General features: G+C 32.4%; 1 protein-coding gene across 1 annotated transcript; it reads left to right on the top strand.

Annotated features, from left to right (window-relative positions):
* Positions 1-737: 737 nt before the first annotated feature.
* LOC125841287 (uncharacterized) lies at positions 738-4,010 on the top strand. The gene is made up of 2 exons (XM_049520388.1): positions 738-2,077; positions 2,549-4,010. The coding sequence occupies exons 1-2, from the start codon at positions 747-749 to the stop codon at positions 3,930-3,932; spliced, it is 2,715 nt and encodes a 904-aa protein (XP_049376345.1). The 5' UTR covers positions 738-746; the 3' UTR covers positions 3,933-4,010.
* The last annotated feature ends 10,130 nt before the right edge of the window (positions 4,011-14,140 follow it).

Below are 14,140 nucleotides of genomic sequence, written 5' to 3'. Positions count from 1 at the left end.
TAAAAATTATAACTTGAAAAAAAGTAGAAGTTTTGTGAGTGAGAAAATATTTACTTGAAAAACTATCAAAATCGTTATTTCAAACTTGAAACTTATTATTTTTATTTTTTTTAAAAAAAGTGCAATCTATAACCAAACATTTCATTTGTATTTTTATTTTTGAAGAAGAAGAAAGAGGAAAAAATTGTATGTCCAAACATCCCCTTTGCATCACCAAGGCATTTTAAAGACAAGTTATCATTAATACAATCTCATTTGCACTTTACTAAATAATGAGACAACAATATGGAAAGAAGAACCCTTTCTGACTAAAATAAGAGAATATAAAAATCAACATGCTACAATTAATAAACAAAAATAAAAAACATGTGTCCAAGTGGAAAATTTACTGTACTACTCCCTTTTTATATTGCTTGGCTGTATTGTTTAATATATTTATTTTACTAAATTAATTTTATTTATATTCTTTTAAAACTCTTAATTTAACTTAATTATTTTATGTAGTTATTTTAACATTAAAAATAATAAAACTTTCTTGAATTACTGAATCAATAAGTAAAATGAAATATCTATTTGTACTGGGCCAAGTAAAACAGAGAGGGAGTACTACTACTGTAGAAATAACTCAGTGGTAAAACACTCTCATAAATGCTCAATCAAAAAAAAAAAAAAAACATTTCCATCTTTCATCTCATCAAGAAATTTATCAATTCACTGTACATTGTAGTTTTTTTTTTGGTTACATAATGTCCATGGAAACTGATCAAGAAGGACTACTAGCAGATGAAAAAAAAGAAGAAGAAAGCAGCAGCAAGAAACAGAAGATAACACAAATTGAGCAGCCAGAGATTTTTGTTGATAAGGTAAAGTCCACTATTCCTTTACAACACACAAATCACAAAGCACAAAGTACTGCTGATAGAAGCAAACAAGAAACTGATGGTAAAATGCCCTTATTTGTAAATGAATGGCAAATGGGGGAAAAAGGGGCATTCTTGGGTACTGAGGAGTTCAAAGGCTTTAGCTCTAATATGCACAAATTCCAAGAAATAGAACCCTTCATTTGCATGGAATCTTGTTCTAAAGAAACACCATGTTTGATGTGTAATGTTCATGGTGGCATAGAATCATCTAACAAAGCCAAGATAAGTTTAATTGGAGTGAGAAGGCAAAAGAATGGGAGGTATGGTGCTGTGATTACAGATCAAATTAGGCATAAGCAAGTATGGTTAGGCACTTTTGACACTGTTGAAGAGGCTTCACAAGCTTATTTGTCCAAGAAGTCTGAGTTTGAGAAATTAAGACAGCAAGGTAATAAGGACAATAAACCAAAGGTGAATCTTGATCAAATTCAGCAGACATCCTTGTTTGTGGGAAATGACCAAACCTTGGATACTGCTAGTGTGAGTAGAATCAATCCTCACGAAACAACACATGTCGTTGAGGTTCTTCACAAGAAGAACTGGTCAGGGAAAGAACCCGAATCTGCTAAAGAAACCACATGTCTAATGGCTAATGTACATGGCATAGAATCATATGATGAGTGTAATACTACAACAAGTTGCAATCCTAAAGCCAAGAGAAGCTTACTTGGTGTGCGAAAGCAAAAGACTGGGAGGTATGGTGCTGTAATTACAGTCCAAATTAGGCATAAGCAAGCATGGTTGGGAACTTTTGACACTGTTGAAGAGGCTACGCAAGCTTATTTCTCCAAGAAGTCTGAGTTTGAGAAACTAAAACAACAGGGTAATAAGGCCACGGAGAATTGTGATCGAATTCAGCAGCCTGAATCACCTGTTGTGTTGTCATCCTCGTCTGTGGCTAATGATCAAACCTTAGATACTGCTAGTGTGGGTTGTAGAAATAGAAGAATCGATTCTCACGAAACAGCACCACATATTGTTGAGGTTCACAAGAACAAGATGTCAGGAGAAGTACCCGAATCTTCTAAAGAAACCCAATGTCTAATGGCTAGTGTTGTCCACAACACAGAATCATCTGATGAATGTAATACTAGTACAAGCAATCTTAAAGCCAAGATAAGCTTACTTGGTGTGCGAAGGCAAAAGAATGGGAGGTATGGTGCTGTGATTACAGACACCACTAAGCATAAGCAAGTATGGCTGGGCACTTTTGACACTCTTGAAGAGGCTTCACAAGCTTATTTCTCCAAGAAGTCTGAGCTTGAGAATGAGAAATTAAGCAAGCAGCGGAATAAGGAGAATAGACCAAAGAAGAATTGTGATCAAATTCAGCAGCCTGAATCACCTGTTGTACAAGCATCCTTGTCTGTGGCTGATAGTCGAACCTTAAATACTGCTAGTGTGGGTATGAGAAATGAAAGAACTGATTTTCATGGAACAGCACATATTGTTGGGGTTAACAAGAGCAAGACGTCAGAGAAAGAACCTGAATTTTCGAAAGAAACCTCATGTCTAATGGCTAGTGTCCATGGCACAGAATCATCTGATCAATGTAATACTAGTAGTACAAGCAATCCTAAAGCCAAGATAAGCTTAATTGGAGTGCGAAGGCAAAAGAATGGGAGGTATGGTGCTGTGATTACAGACAAAACTAGGCATAAGAAAGTATGGTTGGGCACTTTTGACACTATTGATGAAGCTTCACAAGCTTATTTCTCCAAGAAGTCTGAGCTTGAGAATGAGAAATTAAATCAGCAGGGTAATAAGGAGACTCGTGATCAAATTCAGCAGCCTGAATCACTTGTGGCATCCTTGTCTATGGATAATGACCAAACCTTGAATGCTGCTAGTGGTGGTAGAAGAAATAAAAGAATCGATTCCCACAAAGCAACAACAGATATTGTTGGGGTTCACAAGAACAAGACGTCAGGGGAAAAAATCGAGCCTTCTAGAGAAACCGCAAGTCTAATGGATAATATACATGGCACAGAATCATGTGATGAGTGTAATACTACTACAAGTTGCCATCCTAAAGCCAAGATAAGCTTAATTGGAATTCGAAGGCAAAAGAAAGGGAGGTATGGTGCTGTGATTACCGACCGAATTAAGCATAAGAGAGTATGGTTGGGAACTTTTGACACTGTTGAAGAGGCTTCACAAGCTTATTTGTCCAAGAAGTCCGAGCTTAAGAGATTAGGTCAGCAGGGTGATAAGGAGAATAAACCGAAGGACTGTGCTCAAGTTCAGCAGCCTGAATCACCTGTTGTGCCATCCTTATCTGTGGCTAATCATGATCAAACCTTAAATACTGCTAGAATGAGAAGAAGAAATGAAAGAATTGATTCTCACAAAACAACAACACGTTTCTTTGGGGTTCACAAGAGAAAGGATTCAGGTAAATATACATCTGAGATTAGAAACCCCATCAGTAAGAAAAGAATTTGGTTGGGGACTTTTGGCACTGCTGAAGAGGCTTCCCAGGCTTATCAATCTAAGAAGCTCGAGTTTGAGAGACTAGTCCATGCCAAGCAGCAATGTGGTAATGAACAAACTCATTCTACACAAGATGAGAAATTAGTCAATGTCGAGTCAGGACATGAAAATGAAAATCGTGAACTCGAATCAGCTGGTGGATCAGAAATTAATGTTCCAATCTCAAATTCATCAAATGGTGGAATTGAAGAAAGGATTGATTCTCACGAAATAGGCACTGCTGAAGAAGCTTTTCATGCTTATCAGTCTAAGAAATTCGATCTTCAGAACTCAAAGGAGGTTGAGCTGCAAAGCGATATGCCAACTGATTCTAGTGCAGGGGAGAAGCAAGAAGGTCAAGTGGATGATGAAGATTTACAGATGGGGGAATGGGTGCAACTTCCAGGTAATAGGGCAGTCAAATTTTCACTGAAATTGGGCTTACCAATCATCGATAATTATGGATCTCTTTTAGGTGAATTCAGTACTTTGGATGATCTCAGTATCTGTAAGACTGACCATGACAATGAAACATAGCTGTGCTTTTCCTAGCTTTTAGTTTGAAAGTTTGTAAATTGCAAGACTTTCGGGTAGTTAGAAGTTTTAGGACCCTGTAAGATAGTAATATGTAAGCTTCTTTCAAATTGTTGGTCTTAGTCGATATGATAATGCATTTTAGTAAATGGCATGCTATCCTTCACTATATTTGTTTCAGCTGTGTTTTATAAGAGTTCTTTTCAGTTGTTTTTTGTGTAAATTTCTTTACTATGAAAATTGGAGGTAGAGTAGTTCATCATGTCTACTTCCTTTCGACTTGCTCCTAGTTGTTCCGCCATTTTCCTCAGACTATGTTTCTCGGCCTGATTGTTTTGGAAAACCCCGGCTGAATACTATCTTACAACCCGCCAAGACTTCCTTTCGAACTGTTTTGAGCACCTGTCATTTTGTCACACAGTTATACTCCAAACCTGAAATAATTAACATTCAAAAGTTCACATATTCCACCTAGTGGAATGAAAAAATTATCCTCAAGAGGTTATGCAATGTGACTTCAAACCAAAAGCATTCTTGCATCAGATGTGTAACAGCAACAAATTTGCCAATTGCAATAAGGTCTTCATGCAAATGAGATTACTGGAATAGATAGATTAATACAAGGCAAGAGAATTAGCAAAAGTCATACATAAGACAGAAAATTATTAATACATACCATATATATTAATTCTACTTATACTTTCAAATAATTATGTATCTTATGACTTATTAAGAGTTTTTTAATCATATATTGAGGAAGATACATATGTTTTCGCTATTAGATACATTAAAATAGGAGTAAATGATCGAGATAAAGAGGGAGACAAACGAGATAGTCATGTATCCTAGATACATACGAATCACATTAGATACACGAGATTTATTATGTAGCGTAGATGTATACGAATTCATTTGGATACAATGTATATGGAACAAATTACACATAGTTTTGACTCCATATATCTCGAGATACATGTGTCTGAATGCACCAAGCTATAGACTCCGTATGTCTCAATTTATATGACACTTTTCGTTTTTCGAAAGTCAAATAGTTTAAGTTTGATCAGAAATTTACGCACGGAATCTTCAATTTTTTTGAAATAAAATTTATATATTTGTAAACTATGTAAAAAGTACTATAAGTCACAAAAATTGATAATTCAAAATATTTAAAAGATCTATGAACAACTTACTGTCAAAGATAAATTTGTTTGAATCTCGAAATATGAAAAGTGCCCATAAAATGAGACGGAGGGAGTATAATAGTTGTAATATTATAAACTAACGTGTATCTAAGTAACTAGTCTTTTGGAACGTGCGTTGGACGTTTATCCCCTATTATTTTCATAAAATTTGTACATGCCTAATTTTATATCTTCAAACCCACATTTCCAAAGACTGTTATTTTTACAAAATGTGTACATGCCTAATTTCAAGGCATAAATGTCATTCACCAAATGCGTTTTATGTCTTTCATTCTCTGCTCTTAGGGTTTTTCAAGGTTTCAACGACATGGCGTTTTTTTAAAAGATAAACTATTTATCTTTTCCAGCTATCATAAAAGTAATAAATGAAATATACAAATATATTTTAAAAATAGTGGACAAATAAAATTAAACGGAAGCGGTGATATAGTACTTTCAACAATAAATAATAAGACACAAAATTTTACTCATAATTCGCATTCACTGAATGCGTTTAAAGCTTTTCATTTCCAGCTCTTTCTATTTTGGTATCTACGAAAGTTTTTTAAAGTTTTCAACGACATGACTTTTTTTAAAAGATAAATTATTTATCTTTTCTTGATATTATAAAGATAATAAATCAATATATTATCTTTTCTAATATCAAGAAAAGAAAAATACTTTATCTTTTAAAAAAATGTTATGTCGTTGAAAACTTGTAAAACCTTTCGTAGATATCAAAATAGAAAGAGCTGGAAATGAAAGGCATAAAAGGCATTCAGTGAATGCGATTTATGAGTATTACCCCTTCCGTTTAATTTATTTCCCACTATTTTAAAAATATATTTGTATTGTAATGACTCGAAAGGTCATTTTGGTAATTTTTCGTGGAAATGACTATTTTGCCCTTTCGGTAGTTGCCCCGAGTCCCATGTTTTGTGGTTGTAAAGTTAGTTTGAGGAAAAGTTGGTAAAAAGTTGAGTTTTTGAGAAGTTGAGTTTTTTATGAGTTAAAGTTGGTTAAAAGGTGTTTTTTCGAGTCATTTGGAGTTTCGGGACTCGGATCGGATTTCCGTCGATTCCGGCAGTTTTAGAATGTCGAAACGGGTCTGTGTGAAGTTACGGAGTTGAATTTGGAGTTAAAACGAAGAATTGAGGTCCTAAGTGGCTAAAGTTGTGAAATTGTGATAAAGAGTTGACTTTGGTCAACATATGAGGTTCTGAGGCTCGGATTGAAATTCCGAGAGTACCGTTGGTTTCAGGAGGCGATTCTAAGTCTAGAATGAGTCTTGGTTGAATTTTTAGACGCTCCGTTTGAGTTTCGAATTTTTTTGGCGTTAAACTAGTTTCTTGGCATCTTATTGAATTTCGGGTCAAGGAGTCCTCGAATTCAAATTCCGACGGTTCCATTGAGTCCGGAACGTCGAATTTAGTGGGGGTACATATTTAGTTTGTGTGCACGAGATTCCGAACGAATCCCGAGGGTCCAACGGGGACTTAAACTTTGGTGTTATTGTTGTGTTTCAGCTGCAATAGCAGTCCTTTTTAAGTCAAAAAACAGTAGCCATTTTCCCCCAACTTGAAAAATACCCATTTCTCCATTTTTAGACTTTGAGAGCTCGAAAATAGGTGATTTCAAGTGGGTTTTCGCAAGGAATTCATTGGGTAAGTTATTTCCAACTTATATCTTTGATTTCCATCGATTATTTATGGATTTTAACATCAAAATTTGAGATCTCAACTGAAAAATTTGGGGGTTTTTGCCTAATCCGAATTTAATAGAAAATTTGAGTTTGTGAACTCATTTCAACTCCTTTTTCGAAACGGTTTTCACTATTGGATTCTAAATTTCTTGGGGAACATTTTTCACTAAAAATTTCCAGATTTCGAGAATATTTTTCGGAACGAGATTTTTTTGACCATTTTACCCTTTTCTCCAAATTTCACGATATTGGTGTTGTTAGATTCGTATTGATTGTGAGATTCCATTTATGAATAGATTGTGGTGATTTGGAGCGTGCTCGGAAGGGTAAAACTCAAATTTGAGTTACTAGTTGAAGTGTTTTGAGGCAAGTGACTTCTAAACTTTGTTAAACTCTTAGACTACACATGACTACTTTCCTAATTGTGTTGGGGAGTAATGGGGATTGAGGATGAGTTTTATTTGTTGATTGAAATTGTTGTAATTGAAAGATGGGGAATAAAACGAGCTAAATGTGTTATATGTGACTTGAATTTGTTGAATAAGTCATGTGATAACTGATATTGAGGGGATAGAAGAGCATGAGTAGGCTATGATTGATACAGACATTGATGTTGAGACAGATGATGTGTAATACTATGATGTGGTCGTGATATGGTTGTGATTGAGACAGATGATGTGTAATACTATGATGTGGTCGTGATATGGTTGTGATTGAGACAGATGATGTGTAATACTATGATGTGATCGTGATATGGTTGTGATTGAGACAGATGATGTGTAATACTATGATGTGATCGTGATATGATTGTGATTGATGACATGTGCATATTCATTATTCATCCCATGTGTGAACTATCTGTTGCATGAGTTCTGAGACACTGATATGAGGATGGATGGATATGAGACACAGTTGAGACTAGCTCCGGCTAGAGATATATGAGATGGACTAGCTCCGGCTAGCGATTTGGATGCCGATGGGATCTGGTTCCGGCGGTGATACATGGTCCATGTGTGGCCCCCATGGGTTCTGATTTGAGTATTCAGCGCGGACTGATTACGTCAACAGATGTGTATCGTAGGACAGACATGCATCACGACTACATGACATCATTATTGCATTTGCATCGCATTTGACTTCATCTTTGTCTGTGGTGTGTGGATTTTACCTATTTGCCCCTCTTCATGTGATATATGATCTATTTGCTCTTACATGAGGATATGAGGTTGATGTTGAGACACTGTTGGATATATCTGTTGATTATGAATTGTGTAGTATAGGTTGTTGATTCGCTGTTAGAATGAAGTTTCGGTGGTTCGGTTGGGATTGAAAGGAGTTGTTTGTAGCTGCTAGTTTAGCTTAGTTTAGTGTTACTTGCGAGTACCTGTAGCTTTTGGTACTCACCCTTGCTTCTACACAGTTGTGTAGGTTGACAGCTCTATCAGATCCGACTTATTACTCATCTTCAGATTAGAGCTTCCAGACTTACTTGAGAGGTAGCGGTTCATTCCAGACGTGCCCTCAAGTTATCTATATTTATTGTTTTGTTCTATTCTAGAACTTTACTATGAGACTTGTATATTTTATTCAGATTCCGTATTAGAGGTTTGTACATGTGACAACCAATTCTGGGGTTTCATTGAGTTTATTTAAAGACTTCCGCTTATCTTTCTATCTTATTCTTGTTTTATTAATTTCGTATCGTCGGGTTTTTGGGTGTTAGGCTGACGTGTCCGGTGGGGTTTGGACACGTGCCATCACATCCGGTTTTGGGGTGTGACATGTATATTTCATTTCTTACTTTTATAATATCAAGAAAAGATAAATATTTTATCTATTAAAAAAAGGTCATGTCGTTGAAAACTTGAAAAACCCTAAGAGCAGAGAATGAAAGGCATAAAACGCATTTGACGAATGCGATTTATGAGTAAAATTATGTGTCTTCTTATTTATTGTTGAAATTACTATATTTTGTCCACTACTTTTATAATATATTGATTTATTATGTATATAATATCAAGAAAAGATAAATATTTTATATTTTCAAAAAAGGACATGTCATTGAAAACTTGAAAAACTTTTCTTAGATATCAAAATAGAAAGAACTAAAAATGAAAGGCATAACACACATTCAGTGAATGCGATTTATTAGTAAAATTTCATGGCTTTTTATTTATTGTTGAAATTACTATATTACCCCTTCTGTTTAATTTTATTTTTCCACTATTTTTAAAATATATTTATATATTTCATTTACTTTTAGATTATCAGGAAAAAATAAATATTTTATCTTTTAAAAAACGTCATGTCGTTGAAAACATGAAAAACTCTAAGAGCAGAGAATGAAAGGTATAAAACGCATTTGGCGAATGCGATTTATGAGTAAAAATCTGTGTCGTCTTATTTATTGTTGAAATTACTATTACCCCTTATGTTTAATTTTATTTGTCCACTATTTTCATAATATATTGATTTATTATCTTTATAATATCAAGAAAAGATAAAATATTTATCTTTTAAAAAAATGTCATGTCGTTGAAAACTTGAAAAACCTTTTGTAGATACCAAAGTAGAAAGAGCTAAAATGAAAGGCATAAAATGCATCAGTGAATGCAATTTCTGAGTAAAATTTTGTGTCTTCTTATTTATTGTTGAAATTACAATATTACCCTTTCTGTTTAATTTTATTTGTCCACTATTTTTATAATATATTGATTTATTATCTTTATAATATCAAGAAAAGATAAATATTTTATATTTTCAAAAAACGTCATGTCGTTGAAAAAATTCTAAGGGCAGAGAATGAAAGGCATAAAAAGCATTTGGCGAATGCAATTTATGAGTAAAATTCTTTGTCTTCTTATTTATTGTTGAAATTACTATATTACCCCTTCCGTTTAATTTTATTTGTCCAATATTTTTATCATATATTGATTTATTATCTTTATAATATCAAGAAAAGATAAATATTTTATATTTTCAAAAAACGTCATGTCATTGAAAACTTGATAAACCTTTCTCAGATATCAAAATAGAAAGAGCTGAAAATTAAAGGCATAAAACGCATGGAGTGAATGCGCTTTATGAGTAAAATTTCGTGTCTTCTTATTTATTGTTGAAATTACTATATTACCCCTTCCATTTAATTTTATTTGTCCACAATTTTAAAAATATATTTATTTATTTCATTTATTACTTTTATATTATCCTAAATATTTTATCTTTTAAAAAAACGTCATGTCATTGAAAATTTGAAAAAACCGTAAGAGTAGAGAATAAAAGGCATAAAACGCATTTGATGAATGCGATTTATGAGTAAAATTTCGTGTCTTCTTATTTATTGTTGAAATTACTACATTACCCTTCCGTTTAATTTAATTCGTCCAATATTTTTATAATATGTTTATTTATTTCATTTATTACTTTTATAATATCAAGAAAAGATAAATAATTTATCTTTTATAAAAACATCATGTCGTTGAAAATTTGAAAAACCGTTCTCAGTTACTAAAATAGATAGAGCTGAAAATGAAAGGCAAAAAACGCATTCAGTGAATGCGATTTATGAGTAAAATTTCGTGTCTTCTTATTTATTATTGAAATTACTATATTATCCCTTCAATTTTATTTTATTTGTCCACTATTTTTAAAATTTATTTATTTATTTATTACTTTTATAATATCAGAAAAAGATAAATCGAACCGAAATTGTCAAAATCGAACCAAATCGAATTTATTTTAGTTTAGTTCGAATTAATATTTTCACCAAATCAAAAATCGAAAAATCGAACCGAACCAACCAAACGCCTAGCACTACATGCTGGTTTACTACTAAATCATGATTATAACTTCTAAATTCTTTGTGTATGGAGAAAATGAATGAATAAATTGGGTATATTTTATTAGGAAAATAAATCCTTGATTGATTACGTGTACATTGACATTTCAAAAGTTAATATTCCAATAAAGATCAGAAGATGAAGCAATTAAAAATTGACATTAAATAAACATAATTACGTACTAAAGAAGTGATACAAAGTTCAAGAAATAGTAAATATACATTATTAAGTCTATGAGAATTCAAAATACACGTTTCACGAACTATAAGGAGAAATCTAAACATCCAAGTTATTCATATACTAATGACATACGATTAAATGTATATAGTCTCTTACTANAATGATTCTCTATCTGAATCTTGTTCATTAGAAGGATGGACAGGGTCAGGAATTGGATCAGAGGAAGGATGAACATGGTCAAGAGTTGGATCAGTAGAAGGATGGATAGGGGCAGGGGCAGGGTTTGAGGCAAGGTTTGAGGCATTTTCTTGGGCCTCATGTGTGGCATTTTCTTGGGCCTCATATGTTGGTTCTAATTCAGCATCAAAAGATGCATTAGGCCCACTGTTTTGAGATGCTCCCTCACCTACTCTACTTTCCCCATATTCCAATAAAGGTGGGACCAAAACAGGATCAGCAACAAAGTGACACACAAAACAGTCCAAAATATCTCCATGACTCAAACACTCGGCAATTAATATAGTATCATAGTCAGATTTGATTTCTAACATAGCAGTACTTCTAGGAAGTTTTACATACAACACACATTGTCCAGGTTCATACCCCAACTCTTTCAGACAATCCCTCAATTCAAAATAAGATAACCTATCTATATCAACATCTAAAAACTCATAAACTCCTCCACCATGATATGGTTTCCCCTTGTATTCCTTTTTTCCAATCTTAATAACACCACCGTGGTAAAATCTCAAAGTAATCAATTCAAAAGACATTTTAACCTGAAAATAATGTTATCAGTTAACCCTCAACAACAACGACAAAACATATACAACAACAACGGGGAATCATGTGAATGAAAGACGACATACAATAAACTTGAAAAAAAAAATAAAGATGAAATAACCCTAAGCTAAAAAGTATGAACTATGAAGTAACCCTAGAAATGTTTGACTGACCTTTCAAATATGGAGACGACAACAAATTATGAACGATGAACGTCTCGATTGTACCCACCAAACCCTAGTAACCACCGATTTGCTTCCACCAAATGATGAACGCCTCGATCGACAATGTTCTTCAAATATAACTACAAGGATGCTTCAAAAACACCACAAAATCGAAGAAATCTTTAGCTAAAATTAGGATTTACAGATGAATTTTTTCGATTAGGTTTTGGTGTTCTTAGAGAAAGAAACGGGTGGGTGAAATAAATGGACTAGGGTAAAATAAAATGGATTTGGGTGAAAAAAATCGGGTTTGGGTGAAAAGAAACGGGTTTGGGTCAAATGAATCGGATTGGGGTCTTTTATTACGTGGCTTAAATAGGAGGCGAGTGGCTTTCACTCTAGGCATAATGTCCTGGGTTGGGTGACGGAAGGGGGAAATAAATATACTTTTATGTACTTAAGGTGTGTAATAGGTCACCCCATTAGTTAAAGTGTGTAAATGACTTTTGGGTATACGTTTAGGGGGCAATTTATGCCTTTTGCCTTGTTTAAATTTCTATATTACTCCTTCCGTTTAATTTTTTTTGTCCATTATTTTTAAAATATATTTATTTATTTCATTTATTACTTTTATAATATATAAATATTTTATCTTTTAAAAAAACGTCATATCGTTAAAAATTTGAAAAATTCTAAGAGTAGAGAATGAAAGGCATAAAACGCATTTGACTTATGAGTAAAATTCCGTGTCTTCTTATTTATTGTTTAAATTACTATATTACCCCTTCCGTTTAATTTTATTTGTCCACTATTTTTATAATATATTTATTTATTTACTTTATTACCTTTATAATATCAAGAAAAGATAAATATTTTATCTTTTAAAAATACATCATATTATTGAAAATTTGAAAAACCTTACTTAGATATCAAAATAGAAAGAGCTGAGAATGAAAGGCATAAAACGCATTTGGCGAATGCGATTTATTAGTAAAATTCTATGTCTTGTTATTTATTGTTGAAATTACTATATTACCCCTCCTGTTTAATTTTATTTCTCCACTATTTTTATAATATATTTATTTATTTACTTTATTACCTTTATAATATCAAGAAAAGATAAATACTTTATCTTTTAAAAAAATGTCATGTCGTTGAAAATTTGAAAAACTCTTCTCAGATAGTAAAATAGATAAAGCTGAAAATGAAATGCATAAAACGCATTCAGTGAATGCGATTTATGAGTAAAATTTCGTGTCTTCTTATTTATTGTTGAAATTACTATATTACCCTTTCCCTTCTATTTAATTTTATTTGTCCACTATTTTTAAAATTTATTTATTACTTTTATAATATCAGGAAAAGATAAATCGAATTAAACCAAATTTATTTTAGTTTAGTTTGGATTAATATTTTTATCATCCGAAAAACCGAACTGAAATATGCAAATCGAACCGAACCAACCAAACGCCCAACCCTACATGCTGGTTTACTACTAAATCATCAAAAGCTCAACTATACTAAATCATGATTATAACTTCTAAACTCTTCGTGTATGGAGAAAACGAATGAATTAGTTAGGTTTATTTTATTAGGAAAACAAATCCTTGATTGATTACATGTACATTGACATTTCAAAAGTTGATATTGCAATAAAGACCGGAAGATGAAGCAATTCAAGATTGACATTAAATAAACATAATTAAGTACTAAAGAAGTGATACAAAGTTCAAGAAATAGTAAATATACATTATCAAGTCTATGAGAATTCAAAATACACGTTTCACGAACTATAAGGAGAAGCTTAAACATCCAAGTTATTCATATACTAATGACATACGATTGAATGTATATAGTCTCTTACTATTAACTGATTTATTAATTGTATGAATAGTATTTACTACAACTTTTGGATTTTCTAGTGTTGTATACTATAATATTATATACTCCCTCCGTTCCATTTTATACGTCACATTTTTACTTTGCAGTTGCATTAAGAAATGATGTAACTTTACCCTTCTATCTTTATTTAATTTTTTTGGAACTCAAGTTATCAATGAATGAATGAATGAATGAATTTTTTTTGGTTAATTAATTTAACCAATGAACATGAATCATTTACTTAGCTTTTTTTAAGTTGGTCAAATGCATATATTTTCAAAACTAATAACTCACAAGGATAAAAAAGGAAGAATATTATAATTTATGCATTGATTTTATAAAATGACAAGTATTATGAATTAACTATTTATAGAAAGAGATGACATATAAAATGGGACGGAAAGAATAATTACTAAGTAAATATAATTAAATAAATGTTTTATAACGTTTTAATTTAAAGTAACTGCAATATTGCAGA

The sequence above is a fragment of the Solanum stenotomum genome, chromosome 10 (genome assembly GCF_019186545.1).
Source record: "Solanum stenotomum isolate F172 chromosome 10, ASM1918654v1, whole genome shotgun sequence".
NCBI lineage: Eukaryota > Viridiplantae > Streptophyta > Magnoliopsida > Solanales > Solanaceae > Solanum > Solanum stenotomum.
The sequence above is the reverse complement of the archived record's forward strand: the minus strand, read 5'-3'. Positions and strand labels throughout refer to the sequence as shown.

Excerpts from the sequence above, each read along its gene's own strand:
- LOC125841287 (XM_049520388.1), top strand. The coding sequence starts at position 747 with ATGTCCATGGAAACTGATCAAGAAGGACTACTAGCAGATGAAAAAAAA. Across the intron at positions 2,078-2,548 it reads CGAAGGCAAAAGAATGGGAG|GTATGGTGCTGTGATTACAG; the intron begins GTATGGTGCTGT and ends AAAGAATGGGAG.